Here is a 16,170-nt window from a genome sequence, read left to right on the forward strand (position 1 = left end):
ATATACAACAAAATCCCAGGTAGAAAAAAACTGTAACTAACCATCTGCCAGTCTAGCAGCCAAAATTAAAGTGATGTGAATTTGACATGTATTAAAAAACTAACTGTTACACAAATGTATATGTTGTCACTAATTAATAACTGCTTTTAAAAAAATGAAATTAAGACTTTAAGTAGAAAAACTGTGAAACTACAATCAAATAAAATAACTAAGAGAAAAGAGACACTTAGACTACATGTGTTGGCTAGAAATAAACAGATGTTAAAAGAAGCCTATAATATGTTAGAAAGTCATCTAACCCATTTGCTATTGAGGAAAGCTAAAAAAGTCATCTATAAAGCAAATGCACTTAAAGTATCAACTAAAGCAAACTAAAAGTGAAATCTGAACATGAAATACAACTTCTAAATATTCTAAGTAAATCTAGATGGAAATGTTAGGTGTCACAGTACATAGGTCAATAGGTTTTAATAGCTACAGGAATTAGGCAAATGATTAATTGTAATTAACAACTTCAAGAACAGGTGTGTCTAAAAGTGCATGAGATACAGTTCCTATTTCAACCATCTTAATGGTTATTCAGAATAATTCACTAAACAGTTAAGTCAAATAATTACCAACCCCAGGGTTATCTGCAAAATGTTAAAGACATGACTTCTGGTCACCTAGAACTATATGCTATTACTTCTTCACTGAAACAATTACAATATTTTTGTTGTAAAGGAAAACAGTATCAGTACTGAAAAACAACCTGTTCCTGAAGTATGAAAGTATATGGGACAAAAAAAAAGTCAAACAGCCTGAGGTCTGTACAATCATCAGAGCTCTAGGAAAGCCACAAGAGAGGAGAGAGAGGCACAGAGAAGGCAGAGTAGGAATCACAGCAGAGTAGATTTCACAATTTGATGGCTAATTAGAGGGGGACTGGAAGGTGGAGGAGGAAACAAGGGAGGAACTTAGACATGACAAACCTATACATTTGATTGCCATTGTAATTTATGTTAATGCTTGTTTTATTAGTTACGATGAGAATGGTTGACATACAGGATATAATAATGAGGCTAGATAATTTCAGCACTATTATTTTGTTAGCTCTATGACCAGTATTCACTTACCTTTGCCTGTCAGTAAACTGCACCATGTACTGATTGTTCAGTGTTTGTTTATGCTTGACTGTTCAATATTTTCTATCAAACATCAATTACAAGATAATTTTTCCTCAGCGTAAAACATAGATTTCCATGAATTCTTTAAGGGCAGTACTGACTAGGTATGACAGCCTAAATTCCTTAAGAACCTAACAATGTTCTCAGAAAAGATTAAGAAATGAACAAGACTTATTGAGAATGTAAGAAACTAAGATTGATGACAATATGACAGCCAGCCTTGACTATACCAGAAATCATGGAGTAAGAGGCCAAGGTTAATATTTTCAAAGCCCCATGACCATTTCAATTTCTACAATAGATAGGGCAGGGACAAAGTTCAGTTTCTGAGCTAGATAGCAAGCAGTAGGTACTCTTAGTTCCTCATTCTGTAATCAGACCTTGGGAATAGGTATAAAATCACACAGAATTGTTCTGGTTGGAAAAGACCTTTAAGATTACTGAGTCCCACCATACAAGAAACAGCGTGACACAGATCTTTGTTTCAGGTGAAATGTCTAATCTAGATGTTATCACAGAGAGATATTTGAATGACAGTTTGGCTCAACTCTGTCCCAGCCAGTTACCATCATAGGGAACACTGGGAAGTAGAGATGGAAAAGTATGCTGTCAACACCCAACCTTCAGTTGCAAATAACGAGCCTTTTTTTCAAGCTCAGACAGGTCTGCACAAAATCAGGATAAATATCCTGGCAGTAGATATTACTGTGGACCCTCTTCATCTAGGATTTACTACTAAGCCCATTTGGACACAGAGGCACAATTTTCTTCAGCAGAGCACATTAAGGACTGTGAGGGTCCCACACCCTCTGCCAGTGGGAGACAGAAGAGTCACCAAAAAATGCAAGAATCTACCTCAGTTCTATTCCAAATGTATTTATTTAGGATTATGACAAATGTGCTTTTTCTCAACAGTTTCCAGAAAATCTTGAGTCTACAACCAACTCCCATGGAAACAGAACCCAAGCCCAAAGGACAAAACTCTTTTTTTTTTCCAGATGCAGGCTAGGAACAAGCAGCTTTCTCAGTCTCTGTCTCAGTGCTAAGCAGTGTTAAGGGCTAGAAGCACTGTGAAGGTGATAGCTACACAAATCAATCATAATCTCAGTTCTTGCTGAGGAACCTATTTGAGCATTTTTGTGTGAGTTTGTATCCTGTGTCCAATTCCTCCACCATCTAAGTAGTGCTTTCGCCACTTCAGGTCATCTGACAAACTACTGCTTTTTTTTCATACATCTTCAAAATTGTTTGGGTTTTTTTGTTTGTTTGTTTGTTTTGTTTTGATTTGTTTTGTTTGTTTGTTTGTTTTTCTGAAGCTTACAAAAGGAGTCACCAATGAATCATTCCTTTTTAAATGCAGCTAGGCATGCTTAGTCCTTTTCTCTAATGTTAAGAACTTGTACTCAGTGCCCAGATTATCTCCTGGCTATCAAACTGTATACTGCCATTCCATTACTGTCTGTAACTAGACTTCAGGTATAAGTAGCTACGTATCACCTACCAGTACTTAGAGGAAACCAGCAAAATATGCAGGATTGTAGAATGACTAACTTAGTCAATAAAACGCTTTTTAGTATGCTGTCAATACTGCTATTTATATTGTATACTTCTTAAACATTTTGGATAAACTTAAGAAATACATTTTAGTAACATAAACCTTCTGAAATACTTCAGTATCATTGATTGCATTATTGTTTTGCATGTTTTCTCACCCTCCTAATCAAGAGACAGCAGCAAAGGGTGAAGTGTCCAGTTACTCCTCCCATCAAGAGACATCCAGATGTGTCTGCTCTATTATTTCTCTCTCTGTTAAAGCACTCAAGATACTCGTATCTCTATACAGTCACACTGAGCAGTTCAATTTATCTGAATATCTAAAATGTCTCACATCTGTAACGAGAGTTCCAGATAAAAAAGTAACTTTCCATACTTTAGAAGAAACAGTCCTTTTGATTAAATGATCCAATACCACAGACATTAAGGGGAAGTGTATCTTTTCCCATCAAAGAGCAGGATTGTCATACATTACTTGAACCACCATGCCTTGTGGAATCTTCCTTAATTATCAGTGACAGAAGCCAGAAAGACTTAGTTTCACCTGTATTTAATCCAGAAAAGGTACCCTTTCTATTCAGACATGGACTTAGCCAAACTGATCTGTGCTTGTGTAATCCTATGCTTGGATCAATCCAATTTGCTCTTCCTTGGTCTGACCCAGATGCCACTCCATAACCTACAGATGGTTCTTAGTACTGTATCCCATCTGTTAAATAGAACACAGTAATGAGAATACATCACACTAATATTCCTCACTTCCCTTTGGTTTTCATTCTAATCCTGAAGACAGATGAAGGTCCTGGTCCTTTCAGTGGTCCATGACTAAATAATCTAAGAGAAGACATCTTCTTTCTGCTTCTTGCAGGAAATGGATGGGACAGAGATGTTATGCCTAAAAGGAGTCAGATTCAGGCTTGAAGGTATGGGACAGAGATCTGGCTTCAACACTCACTTCTACCACACTCTGTGTTTTCTGCGGACAGTTTAACTACCTGTTAAATCACCACAGCACTACATTCCTAAATGAAAATTAAACCGTGTTGTTCATGAGTAAAATATTAAGGTTGGAAGGAGGAACAGCTCTGTTTTGAAGGGCTAATTAAGTTTAGCTTATTATGCTGCAACACTACAGCATATACAGTTGATATAATAAGAAAAAAAAAAGTCTTATAAATCAGAACTAATAAGACAGCAGTATTAATAACATCAATGCATAAAAATTATGTATATTATATTGAAATTTGGGATTCCTTAAGACATATAATTACATTAAAGCAATGCAAGTTTGACACTTAAAGAGGAGTTGTGTGTAGGTGGTCAATATATGGAATAAAAGTGCTGTCTTCTGAAAATTCTGTGCAGTGCAAGAGATTTTTTAGTGATTTTACTAAACAGAAAAAAAATAAAATTGAAACCCAACCTGGTCCTCACAGTGATGTTTCTCTGAAAAGATACTTTATATGCAGAGAGGTGGTTTTGGCTTTTTTAAAATCAATAGATTTTTGTCATTGCATTCCATTAAGCAAGACTGCAACCTCTAAAGTTTAGATGAGAGACATTTTCATGCATTATTGAATCTAATTGGTGACTGCAATTCTTTGTTTGGCTTTTCAGTTATTTCATTCCTTACTTTTGTGAAACACAACTTGCAGAATAAGAAAAGGCTAATAAATGCTCTAGAACCAATCAATGTCACGAAACTAATAATAATACAATATGAGCATGTAAGCTTATGTAGTGCCTTTCATGTAAAAGTATCCCAAGGCACTTTGTAACAGAAACTCAATAAGGAGTGCAAAAGTGCTTTGTCAGATAGGATAAGCCAAGGGAAAAGGGGAAATTAATTAAGCATGGATTTAAATTTCTCAGCCAACACAGCATTTAGAACCTTGGTCAGAAAAGACAGTGGTTCCAATATCTGTATCCAGGGAACACAATAGACTATTTCAGTCTTTAATTCTTGAGGAATGTTCAATAGTTTTTCCACAATAATATGGGTAGAAGTAATAGGAATGAAGTTTATAGCCTACATTTCCAAAAGGCAGCCCCTGCCCCTCTTCCTCTAGTTTTTCTAAAAGAAATGGATCATAAAATTGATCCCCTGACATGTACGCCAGTAAAGCCACTTGACTGCAGAAATACCAAACATGGAATTTGGTGTGGCAGAAGTTACAAATACCAAACTAATGGCTTTATTGGCTGTTCACTTCATTGGTTTAAACCAAAGTATGTTTCTTTATGGAGACAGTTCACAAGTCTGACAGCGGGAGTCATCTGTTACACAGTAGTTTCAGAGATAGCATGTATTTCACAGGGAAAAGCAAAATTGCTTGGGAAAAGCTATAGTAATTGATAATGCATAACTTACAGCTTCCCTGATGTTACAGAAACGTGCACATCCTCTATTTTTCAAACATTTTTCTCTTAGGAACACATGGACCATCCTCATTTTTGGATGACTGCCTCTTCGGATTAATGCATCCTTCTGGTGCATAAATTAGGATGCACAGAGGAAAAAGAAGAAGCACTAAATCTCAGGAAACTGAAGCCATACAGAAAAATGAGGTTCACAGTAGAGCTGAATGAGTGACTCACCATGAACAATTTATCCAAAAAGTTAGCCTCCATTTCTGTTCATGGAATACCTATAAGAAGCTTGTCATTTTCTCAGTTTTATTATAAAACTAAACCTTAAACCTTGCATATCTTCACTGCAAATACCTTCCTGTAAGCATTTCATGTCCTAACTTAAGAGAGAGTGGCATTTTGATTGATCATATAAATCACATTATGATATTTCTGTTACCTAGATGGATGAACCCACAAACACTTAATTTGAATGTCTGTTGTGGTTAAGAAAGCATCTCAGTAGCATGTAATGAAAAGTAGGCATAGGCAATACATTTTCACTTAGGAAAAAATTATAAAACTTTTCAGAAAAATGTTTTCACTATTTATATTGCAGCTGTAGTCCATTGTAATTGTCCTTAACAACTCAAGGAATTTGTAGCTACCTGTATATATTTTCTTTGGGGGATGTGAAAAGTGAAATTGTCCTAGGAAAAACTTGAATTTGATGGTATGCTGGGGTTTTTGGGGTTTTTTTAGGATTTTTTACTGAATAATCTACCTCTCTTTCCAGTGTTTGTTCTAATCTCTTGGTCCAGTTATTAGGAGTTTTCCATTAGTAAGATTGAAGTAGCAATGTTAAACTTTTACTAGATTATTTATGATCTAAAATATCCTTTCAGAATTTATTGTATAGCAAGTACTTAAAGAAGAAGGAACCATGAATGCATTTAGAATTCACAGTAGCATACAGAAAATATCAGTTTTATAAAAGCCATCTACAAAAACCTTATAAAGGTTAATATCTTTTAGAATGTTCAGATGCTAAAATACAATAATACTTATTACAGGAAAAAAGAAGACTGAAGACTGATAAGAAACTGTATTCATTTGTTGTGTTATCTGACACAGGCTGAAGATAAAGACAGTATACTAGAACATTGCCCACTTTGCATTACTTTTAATTATGTTTGCATAATTAATGCCAATATATTGCTTTTGGTTTTAGTATATTTGAAAAATGAATGTTCATTGAGCACCCTTTGTCAGATCTGTGCTAAATCTCTACATAATGCATCATTTGCTGGATTCTCTATTTTACAGCAATACCATCGGTGTGATTTTATCAATATAAGGAGAAAATAAAACTGAAAGAGCAAACATGAATTCTTACCTGAGCTCTTGAGCTATAGAGTCCACTTGAACTGTTAATAAAAGCAGGAAAGAATGAGTTAGTTTACACTGCAAGATTTGTGCTTTCTGCAACCTTGCACCTGCCTGTACGTGATGACAAGAGAGGCTATCAAAACACAGGTGATTATTTCATGCTAACTACAGGATTGCAGCTACTAATGACAAATGTTAACTGAACATGTCATTCTCATAGTTATTTTAGCATACATAAAATCTGGAGCATGACATTCCGTGGAACACTAAGAAAAAGTAAGAGTAATAATAAGAAAAATAAAAGCTAAAGAGGAGACACAGGTTTTTGTTGAAAACAGAATGACAGATCTCTGCTTTTTGTTAATTTTAATTCAATTTGGGAATGATGAAGGCTGATATTTAACAATACCTGCCCACAGATGGATATACAGCATATTGACAAAGCCAACAGGTGGTTCTAAAGATTACTCGTACTGTGCAGGCAACTTTTGTTGTTTCCACTTCTGGGAAAATGTTTCTGATCTATGAATTGCTATATATGTGTGTGCACGTCTATGAAAAATATAGAGGAAGTTTTAAAAATTATTAGCTTTTTGAGTGAAGAGGGTGTGAATCCCCTATTAAATACACTTGTAGCTTGCTAAGCCCATCAAACTGTCCTAACTCAGTCCTTACTGACACAGGAGACATGCTCTAATCCTGAGGTGTGAATAACTTCTCTATTCAATTTCTTTGGTCAGTTTATCTGTCCTGGTATGTTTGAAGCATATATGAATTTTATATTAATTTCAGAGAACATTAATAAGGGATGTATCAAAGATTCGATATGACAATGCTTATGTTTTTTAGAAGGCTTGTCTGTATTTATCCCCTTGTCTGCTGGCAGCTCGTGGCACTCCCACCCCCTTCCTCTGGCTTTTCCTAAGTGAAGTCCAGCACTTTTCAATTCTTTGGATATTTGAATCTAAAGGATTTAATTTTTTCATTCTGACCATGACTTGAAGCTGAAGGCACAATATTAAGAATCCAGAACTACTAACTTGTGACAACGAATCAAACAAGTCAGTTTTGCACAATCCTGAGAGTATGATTCACATTAAAATCAGAGTGAAGGACGGGTGCTTTGTACCTCTGAAACTAGTCGTAAGCAAAAATGCTCACAGAGCAGACAAAACTTTAACATTTATTTTTAAATATCTCCATTTTTCACTCATTATCAAGAGTCACAAAAAGTGCTATGAATTAAAATAAAAAGTTATTTTCCCGGAAGGGCTGTATTGCTAGTCAATCATGTTTTCCAGATGTTGAGACCATTAAGGGCCTGTTTATCTCTCAGTACTGCATTTCCATCTGTTCTTTACAAAAAGAGGAAGGGCTGGGATATATAACTATGTCATAACTTTGCAAAATGAAACATGAGCACTGCACTTAAAAAAAGCACAGGGTTCTTCTCTGCCGTATACACCTGCACTTTTGATTAAAGTAAGTATACTTCTAGATCATTTGTGCACCTAATTTGCAGATAATTAATGGCAATAGACAGAAAAAAATTCAGTTGGCTGAGACAAAGTTTTATGCATTATTTTGAAAGCATCTATTCAATATTGTCTAGCTTTTTGTTTGCATAATAAATAGCATAACCTTTATTTTCTTTGAGAAATAACTCAAAGAAAATAGCGTATGCGTGATTTCTTTTTTTTTTTTTCTGTTTTTCTTTAAACTATAGTTAACAATATCATGCCTCCTAATGCCAGCAGTCTGTGTCCTGCCTTGATTAAAAAAGCAGCCCTAAGGAAGCTACACAGTCTCTTACTGCACATTAGGGACGGTGCAGAGGAACTGTCATAATTCATGGTGTGCTGGGCACGGGGTCGTGGAACATGCTTGCTAACTCACCCCTGGTTCCTTTTGAGCGTGTGCGCAGCTTTTTATTTTCCCCATCTGCATCCATCTGTAATATTAACACAAAGTCTTTAATTCATCCCTTTTGCCATTGAGAAAAAGAAGTCTCCAATGCTTTTTTTTTTTTTTTTTTTTACATTTCTAAAAGCTAGACAGTAATAGAAAGAATAATAATCATGCCTTATTAATCTTGTCAAAGAGATAAAAAGCCATCTGTGAATATCTAGCAAATACCTAGGAGATACCTTTAATGATACAGATTTGTTTAATAAAGAGATGGTTATAAGTGACTCTGTAAGGTTTAATGACAATGTCTACAGGTGTTAGCTGAAGGTATAAGGTTAGAAGCAGCAATGTTCTTTGAATGCTGCTTTCAGCATGCACCACCTGGAAGAAAAGGTCTCAGAAAGCCCCAGTGCCTACAAGCACATTGTACAACTGTTGTAACTGAAGCATAGCTTAACAGTTGTGCTTGAACCTTCATTTCTGACAACTTTGCCCTTAGAATGTGAAACCCACTTGCTTCAATGTGTGCAATTGCACATTTACAGCTTTGAAATACTTCAGCACTTAATCAACTAATTCTTACAGAAGTTTCGATCAGGGAGACAGTTACATATTTTTGTGAGGTTTTGCAAGAATTAGGTGTCTGGGTTTGTATTTTACACAAATTTTAAAAATAAAAAGACCAAACAAACAAACAAAACAAAAAAAGAAAAAATCCAGCTCTCAACAACGTCAGCTGTTACCATAAGATTTCTAACTGAAATAATAGAGACTTTGCAAGATCAGCTGTTCTCATGACACTCTTGACTACATATAAACTAGTAGTGGAAATATGCCCCTTCTGGTCTTGGATCTGGTCAAGACGTGTAATTGTAAGGGCAGGGTTTCAATTAATGGATTTTATTGCAAACCCTTGAAATTCAAAAAGATTAAGATTTCGTGTTCTCATGTGGAGAGCTTCAGCAACATACAGCAGATTGTACAACAGTGTAAATTTTAACCATATCCAGGAAGGCAAACACCACTTCTTTCTAAAAATAACTCTTACATTTTATATAATGAAGACTGTCATGAGGAATTTTTGCCTAGGCAAAGTATCAGGAACTCGGGAGATCTTCCTCAGTGTATAGCAGCATCTCACTATCTATCTTTGCTTTGAATTGTGATTTCTCTGTTTTTAAAATGGTGATGATCAAGCACACTGTAGAAACTCCCATGTGCTTCTGCAGATCAACGTGTAAGAATAAATGCCAACACAAGAATCTGATTTATATAGCTGTGCTGGGCAATTGGTAGATGCATTCTGCAGATACCAGAAGTTCCCTATGCCTATTTCCCTGCAAAAGTTCTTAAGATAAAACCCGATGTCAACAGAAGATCCTGCTTATTATTTCACTTTCTATTTTTGATGATAGGCAGGACTGATTTGTCTCACAGAGGGAAGATGCTCAGAGCTCTCTTTATGCCTTTTTTCCATTTATAGAGTTTGAATAATTGAGGATGCTTTATTTATAGCTTTATATGACTCAGATAACTAAGATGTTTTGAAGGTCTTATCTGAAAGAACATTGCAGAATATGACAAAATTGTTCTCAGAAAGAAAGAGAGTAAAGTCAGCCCTTCTAGGCAAGAAAACAGCATTTTTCTTATTTTCTAGGTGTTTTTCTGTTTGTTGTTATATATGGTTACACATTATGTACAGCTACTGGAATCAAAATACCTATTTGTGGGAGAAAACACAGGTATTCACATACTTGAAGAAGTCTAATTCTCGAACACAGATTAGTGATCTCTGAAATGAAAGTATAAATTGATCAAAATGCATCTCAAAGACAGACAATGATATCTTTTCTCTGTTTAAATTTACATCTGATGTTGATTATTAGCAGGGACGGAACATAAGTGGCTTATGTTCACGTAGTGGGGCTGATGGCAGCCTACACTTCTTACTACCCTTAAAACCTGGAGAATGAGTTTTTGCAATGTGACTGCAATGGTAATGGGAAACGTGGCTCTGTTCTCTGATGCTGAGTTGTGATTGAAGGCACTGACCTGCCATAGACTTATAATAGGGGAGCAGGTGTGGCAATGATGGACTTTAATTTCCTTTAATAAACCTTTTATGTGCCACACTTTTACTGCCATTCTATGCTCTCCAAGGTCCTGCACATAATAGGTTCATTACTTTTGATTACTATAGTCTATTGAGACAAACAACTCCAGAACACACTATATATTATGTTCAGTTAAACCAATATAGACTATTTATCCACTGTGCATTATTTCACCTGCAACTCTACAGACAAAATTAACAACAGCTCCTGTAAGCTAAAACTATTAAAACCACTGGTTCTCCTTTGTCATCATTTCATAATACCACACCAATCACAGTGCTGCTCCTTTAATTATGAAACAAAAAGTGTCCACTGCTTCTACTGAACAGCAGTTACTTTGGTCTATATAGCACATTGCATTGTGATGAATATTTAAAAACTGCACAAGGAGTGAAAACCAACAATAAAATCAAAGAAGGTGATTTTTCTACTGATTTTCTTTCAGTGTAATGATTTGAAATTATGAGAGACATTTAATCAACTCAAACCTAAAGTTTATAGGCCTATTTAGCCTGATGCATACCAAATATTAAAATTATAATTATGTCTCTGTTGCTTAAAAACAACTTTAACTTAAAAAAATCTCATACATAACTTAAAAATTATACAAAAAATAACTGAATAAAACTAAAATATTTTAAGTGTGTCAGCAAAAAGACCTCTCTTGCTCAACATTACATTACATTAGATGTAATACCTTTGTATTTTGATAGCTCTTTCAGAGATTGCCTGATACTGAAAAAAGTAAACAAAGTTTGTAACTTCTCATTTTTGCCTACATAGTGATGGGTTTACACGAGGTTACAGCCAGAGATGGTCAGCAAGAAGTACTGAAACTTTTAAATCATCCATGGAACAACAAAAGACTTAAACTCTAAGAAAGAAATTCCATTGTTTTTAAAAGTAATTTTTACCAAGGTGTTAATTTGGGAGACATATCTTATTACTGCTACATACTGTAAAGAATGAGTAGATTTTAGAAGGTGTTTCATGCTCTCAAAGCTGGGGATGGGTCAGCCCTCCCCGGCGCCCCTCTAGTACATATGTTTTCTTGAGAGAAGAAGTCATAAGGGAGAAATAGAACAGTTATGTCTGCAGAAAATCCTCACAAGATATCTTACTACTATTTTTTTTAGCCATCAGAACCGTTTGTATAATATCTAAAGGTTTGCCAGCAAACTTTTATTGGGAATTGCAGTCCCGTATATTTTAAGGGCAAGCTTCCCAAAAAGAACAAGTGAATGATGGAATCAGTTCAACTTTATCTTTGTGTCTTAAATCTAGATTCTCCGATTTGATGGGTTTGAAACCTACCTAAACATTTTATTTTCAAAATTAATTAAAACTATCTTAACAGAATTACTACACAATGTACAGTCTGAAACACGGCGACAGAGGGGTAGCAGCTCTGCAATCCCAAATTGTTAGGCTATCAGGCTAAGAAACAGAAGGCTGCCTTAGAACTGCTTCACTGATGATGAATTTCTGTGATGTGGACATTTAGAGGATGCTGCTGATGAATTATTTTCTAAAAGCATCTTCCAACAAAGCACACTAAGTTTGTGAACGCAGTCTCTCTGACTTCAGAAATTTCAGTAGGATCCTCCCTCAACCTTTCCTTTGAGACTCAAGAGTAAGTCAATGACTAGGTGTTAGAAAGCTGACTGGAGTCACTGATGATACTAAAAATTCTGCTTCGCTGAAAGTGGAGTAACTTGTTATGTGCCTGCCTCGTTGTATTTATGTTTCTCCAGATGAACTTACCATTGGAACAGCAGCAATCATACTTTCTGAGAAAACTATTTCAGAGTTCCTGGCTACAGAAAGTAAATGTTACTGCTTCTGTTTGTACCATCACACTGCAGTGAGTGGCCTTGAGAGTGGCACCTGGAAATACTTCCCTGAGTGAAAGACTCAGGATTTGGCTCTGAGTTTGCTTTTTTTGTGTGCCTGGAGCCTATCTGTGCACATGTGCATATACTGCTATAATGGCATCCAAGAATATGACTAACAGCTGAAAATAGGACATGTGAAATATATGGTAATAATAACAATAAAAATGATAACTATTTCAGTTTACTTGCAAATTTTAATTCCGAATTTTAGAAACTAAATGGATATTATTGTCTTGGTAAGATTCACAGCACATTACTGTGAAATAAACTAGAACTTGGGAAAGCCAATGCTGCTGACAGGTAAAAATGTTAATGCACCACCTGGAAAGAGCTAATGCAAGAGCTACGCACTTTCTAATTTCTATTGTAAGCTTTGTACAAATATGATAGCTTTTCCCTATTATTTTTTATTTATAAATTACTTCAGTCTGCACAGCAGCAACAGCTACATCTGTCACTAGACTAATGAATTTAGCCAGGAAAAAAAACCCAAGCAAACAAAAAAAAGCAACTTCATTTTTAAAGCACACAAATCTATCCTCAAGTTTCAAACACAAGCCACAGACTTCAAAGTTGAAGCCAGACAGTGCTAAGTGCTACAAACACATCTGTGCTGCACTGTGGCCCAAGGTGACATGACACTGTGTGTGCCTCTGCCTACAATAAATAATACACTCAGAGCAACCTTTTCAGTCCTTTTGGTACTCATATTTTAGTGCTTCATTTCAACAACTCATTTAAGAATCTAAGACACAAAAGGATAATGATGTCATAACAAAAAAGACTTTTTAAAATAAATCTGAAAGCAGGAAGGCTTCCTATAGTCTGTCCAGAAGTACAGAGAACTGTTTGGCTGCTCGTGTGTCTATGTGCACTGACTGCACCTTTCTGTCACTCTACCACACCCTCTTTTTAATATGAAGTGTTAATGGCAAAGTTTACACACAGAAACTTCAAGGCAAAGCTTTTATATTCTGATTGCTGACAGTAAAAATATCCAAAATCCAAAGACAAAATTTTACCCAACATTGCTAGCACAATGGTTAAAGTTTCATGTTCTTCTTCTTTATTTTTAAAAATATATTGATGGCCAGGAAAGAGAAAAAATATTTAGAAAGTAGGTGTTCTTAAAGACTATTACTGAAAATACGCCTTGTTCTGTGATGTGATTATTTTTAATCACCATCTCATCTTTATTTTTTAAACTTTTGTTTTAGTTTACACAATGTTATTTCTGATTTCTCTGGGAGAAAGCTGAATAACATGGAAATTATTTGTTCAGATGTATTAGTTTCTCAGAAATAAAACCAAGTAAGTACGCCTATTGAATGTAAACTTTAAAGGATGTTTATAACACAAAGAAATTATCAACGATTTGGCATTTTATAGTGTGGTTAAATGGTATATGTATTTTTGAGAAGTAAATATTTTTCATATTGAAATCACTACTTGAAAATATGCAGCGACAAAGTAAACCTTTGAATAGCTTTGTAATGAGGATGATTTATTTGGATCCTCACTTCTGATTTCTGAGTTGTCACTGCTGTTGTATACTTCATCCATGCAACTTTGCACAACTGGCAGTGCTGAATATAAACCAAAGCCATATGTTTATGTCCTTTTGCCAAACGACTACAGCAAATAGTTCTATTATTCCCTTAGGTAACCAAAGTGTGCCAAGTATTTCTATTAGTCTGCTTTACCAAGGCTTTAGAGGGCAGAGTCACAGCTTTGTGAAATTTAGGGGCAACTGCTAGCTTTTAAAATTTAGAGAAAAATTATATAGTCTACTGCACTGAAATGCAGCTTAACAAAAGCTGGTAAGCGATCCTAATTTCTGAAGGCTTTTTTTCCCTAGATTTTTATTTTTTATGTAGTTCAATGCTTGTCATTACTTCCTGGACTACTATGTGCAAAATATAATTTTTTTGGAAGAAAGAAAGTGTCAATATTCAAAAATAAAATAATGCTTTGACACCTTGAGGTCTTTTATGAATATACATGTTTTTATTCCACCCAATTGATATATAGTTAAAAAACCTCAAAAAGCATTTAAAAAAAAAATCACAAATATACTGTCCCTCACAGATTAAATTTAAGCAGTGCATTATAAAACACATTCTCTACTCCCAGAGTCATATAGATTCAAAGATAGTTGTGTTCTTCACAGTATGTAATGCTAAAATGTGTAGTTATGAAACTTTAAAACTCAAATTTCTAGGTATTTACAAAGATTTATATCTTTTTCTATTGTTCAATATTGCTATATCTGACTATCGAAGACTTGTGTTCTTAAAAGAGCAGATGTTACGTGAGAAAAACACTCATAGTGCACAAGATGCTATACATGAAACCACAGTGTTCTAGTACTAACACAGAGATACATATTTTGACTCAAATTAATTTTGTGTATAAATTATCCCACCTTTGATTGTTTCCAGGTGAATATACGTGCAGATTCCAAAGGACTAAATTTGTCTCTCAACTCAAGATATCTTGCCTGATCTACCAGATGATCCCGAAATTCATTCTCTGAAAAAAAAAAACAAACACAACAACAACAAAAATAAATAAAATCACAGCTATACTAAATAAAAAGTAGATTAAACAGGACATTCTTTAAAGAAAATGGGCAAATAATCTAGGTGCATTGTTTTCTTGTGCTGGTTTTCAAAGATGTGATATGGAGACATCAATGGTGCTTCTACAAGGCAGAAAGAATATACATTTTTATTTTGTTATGGTACTTTTGTATATTGTTAATACCCTTTCCAACAGATTATGAATGGGATCTGCTCTAAGAAAAGTTTTTCTTCTTGTGCAGACAAAAATTCATGTTTCTATATTTAATAATCCTTACTCAAATGTTTTTTATTGCATCAGAACCAATTTGAGTAGGACAGTACACTACATAATATGAAATCAATGAGAAGCATTCAAAAACACTTTACAATAACAGAAAAACCCTCAGACTATTTTTTTTCTAATTTTGAATATCAGTGTTAAAAGTTTGGCAGACTGACAGTGTTCCCACCATAATCAAATTGAAGGAAATCCTTGACATTTCTCCATGCTCCGTTTTTATTCCTTTCTGTGTGAAAACTCCTGCAAATCAACAGTAACAGTGAGGAAAAAAAAGTTGCAGAAGTTTATAACTGAGTGTACAATACTGAGGGCCTTGTATTCAGAAAAAACAAATACCCAAACTCTTTGAACCCTTAAAACTGGGAAAATCTGTCCATGAGCATTGATTATGGTCAGGCTTTATTTTAGCATCACTCCTGCCAGTAGTGACCGAAACGTAAAAATTTTACCATCACTTGCAATTTCTGAGGTTCTTTTCAAATATCTAGTGTATTTAGTAAAATAGATCTATTGATTCAACGTATTCCAAATACGCCAAAATTTGCAGATAAACCTTTGGAACTTGAAGATGAAATTTTAGGATAGGTGATGAACTTTTGTCAGTAAATTTTGTAATGACGTATTTCTGAAATCAGAAGAGTTCATTCTAGACAGATTCTCAAGCAAGACATACTTTATAGCATGATTAATTTCTGCTTGAGTCCCAATAGATAGAATATTAGTTGCATCCCATCAATAACTTTTAATTAAAGTAAGTAAGCTTTTATCAAATAGAAAAACAGACAACAGATGCAAGATGATAAAGCAGGGAGAAAACCCAGAACAAAACAGCCCAGCAGCAAAAAGATTTTTAAAGCCCTTTTCTAGCCAATATGCTGTTGGGGAAAGATGATGTTTATTCTCAAAGGCCTCATTCTTGGATATTCTATT

At 34.8% G+C, this 16,170-nt stretch overlaps 1 protein-coding gene across 9 annotated transcripts in view; it reads right to left on the reverse strand.

Annotated features, from left to right (window-relative positions):
* ST18 (ST18 C2H2C-type zinc finger transcription factor) overlaps positions 1–16,170 on the reverse strand; it is a 169,282-nt gene that overhangs the window by 60,589 nt on the left and 92,523 nt on the right. For 4 of the 9 annotated variants that reach the window (XM_051612693.1, XM_051612699.1, XM_051612700.1 and 1 more), the window contains 3 exons: positions 14,801–14,907; positions 8,355–8,409; positions 6,466–6,496 (listed from right to left, as the gene is read on the reverse strand). In XM_051612693.1, coding sequence (XP_051468653.1) covers positions 6,466–6,496; positions 8,355–8,409; positions 14,801–14,907 — 193 coding nt within the window. Of the gene's footprint in view, positions 1–1,115; positions 1,138–5,091; positions 5,196–6,465; positions 6,497–8,354; positions 8,410–10,086; positions 10,151–14,800; positions 14,908–16,170 lie in introns of those variants that run through there. The other 5 variants (XM_051612696.1, XM_051612694.1, XM_051612702.1 and 2 more) reach the window with 5 other exon arrangements.

The sequence above is a fragment of the Apus apus genome, chromosome 2 (genome assembly GCF_020740795.1).
Source record: "Apus apus isolate bApuApu2 chromosome 2, bApuApu2.pri.cur, whole genome shotgun sequence".
Lineage (NCBI taxonomy): Eukaryota > Metazoa > Chordata > Aves > Apodiformes > Apodidae > Apus > Apus apus.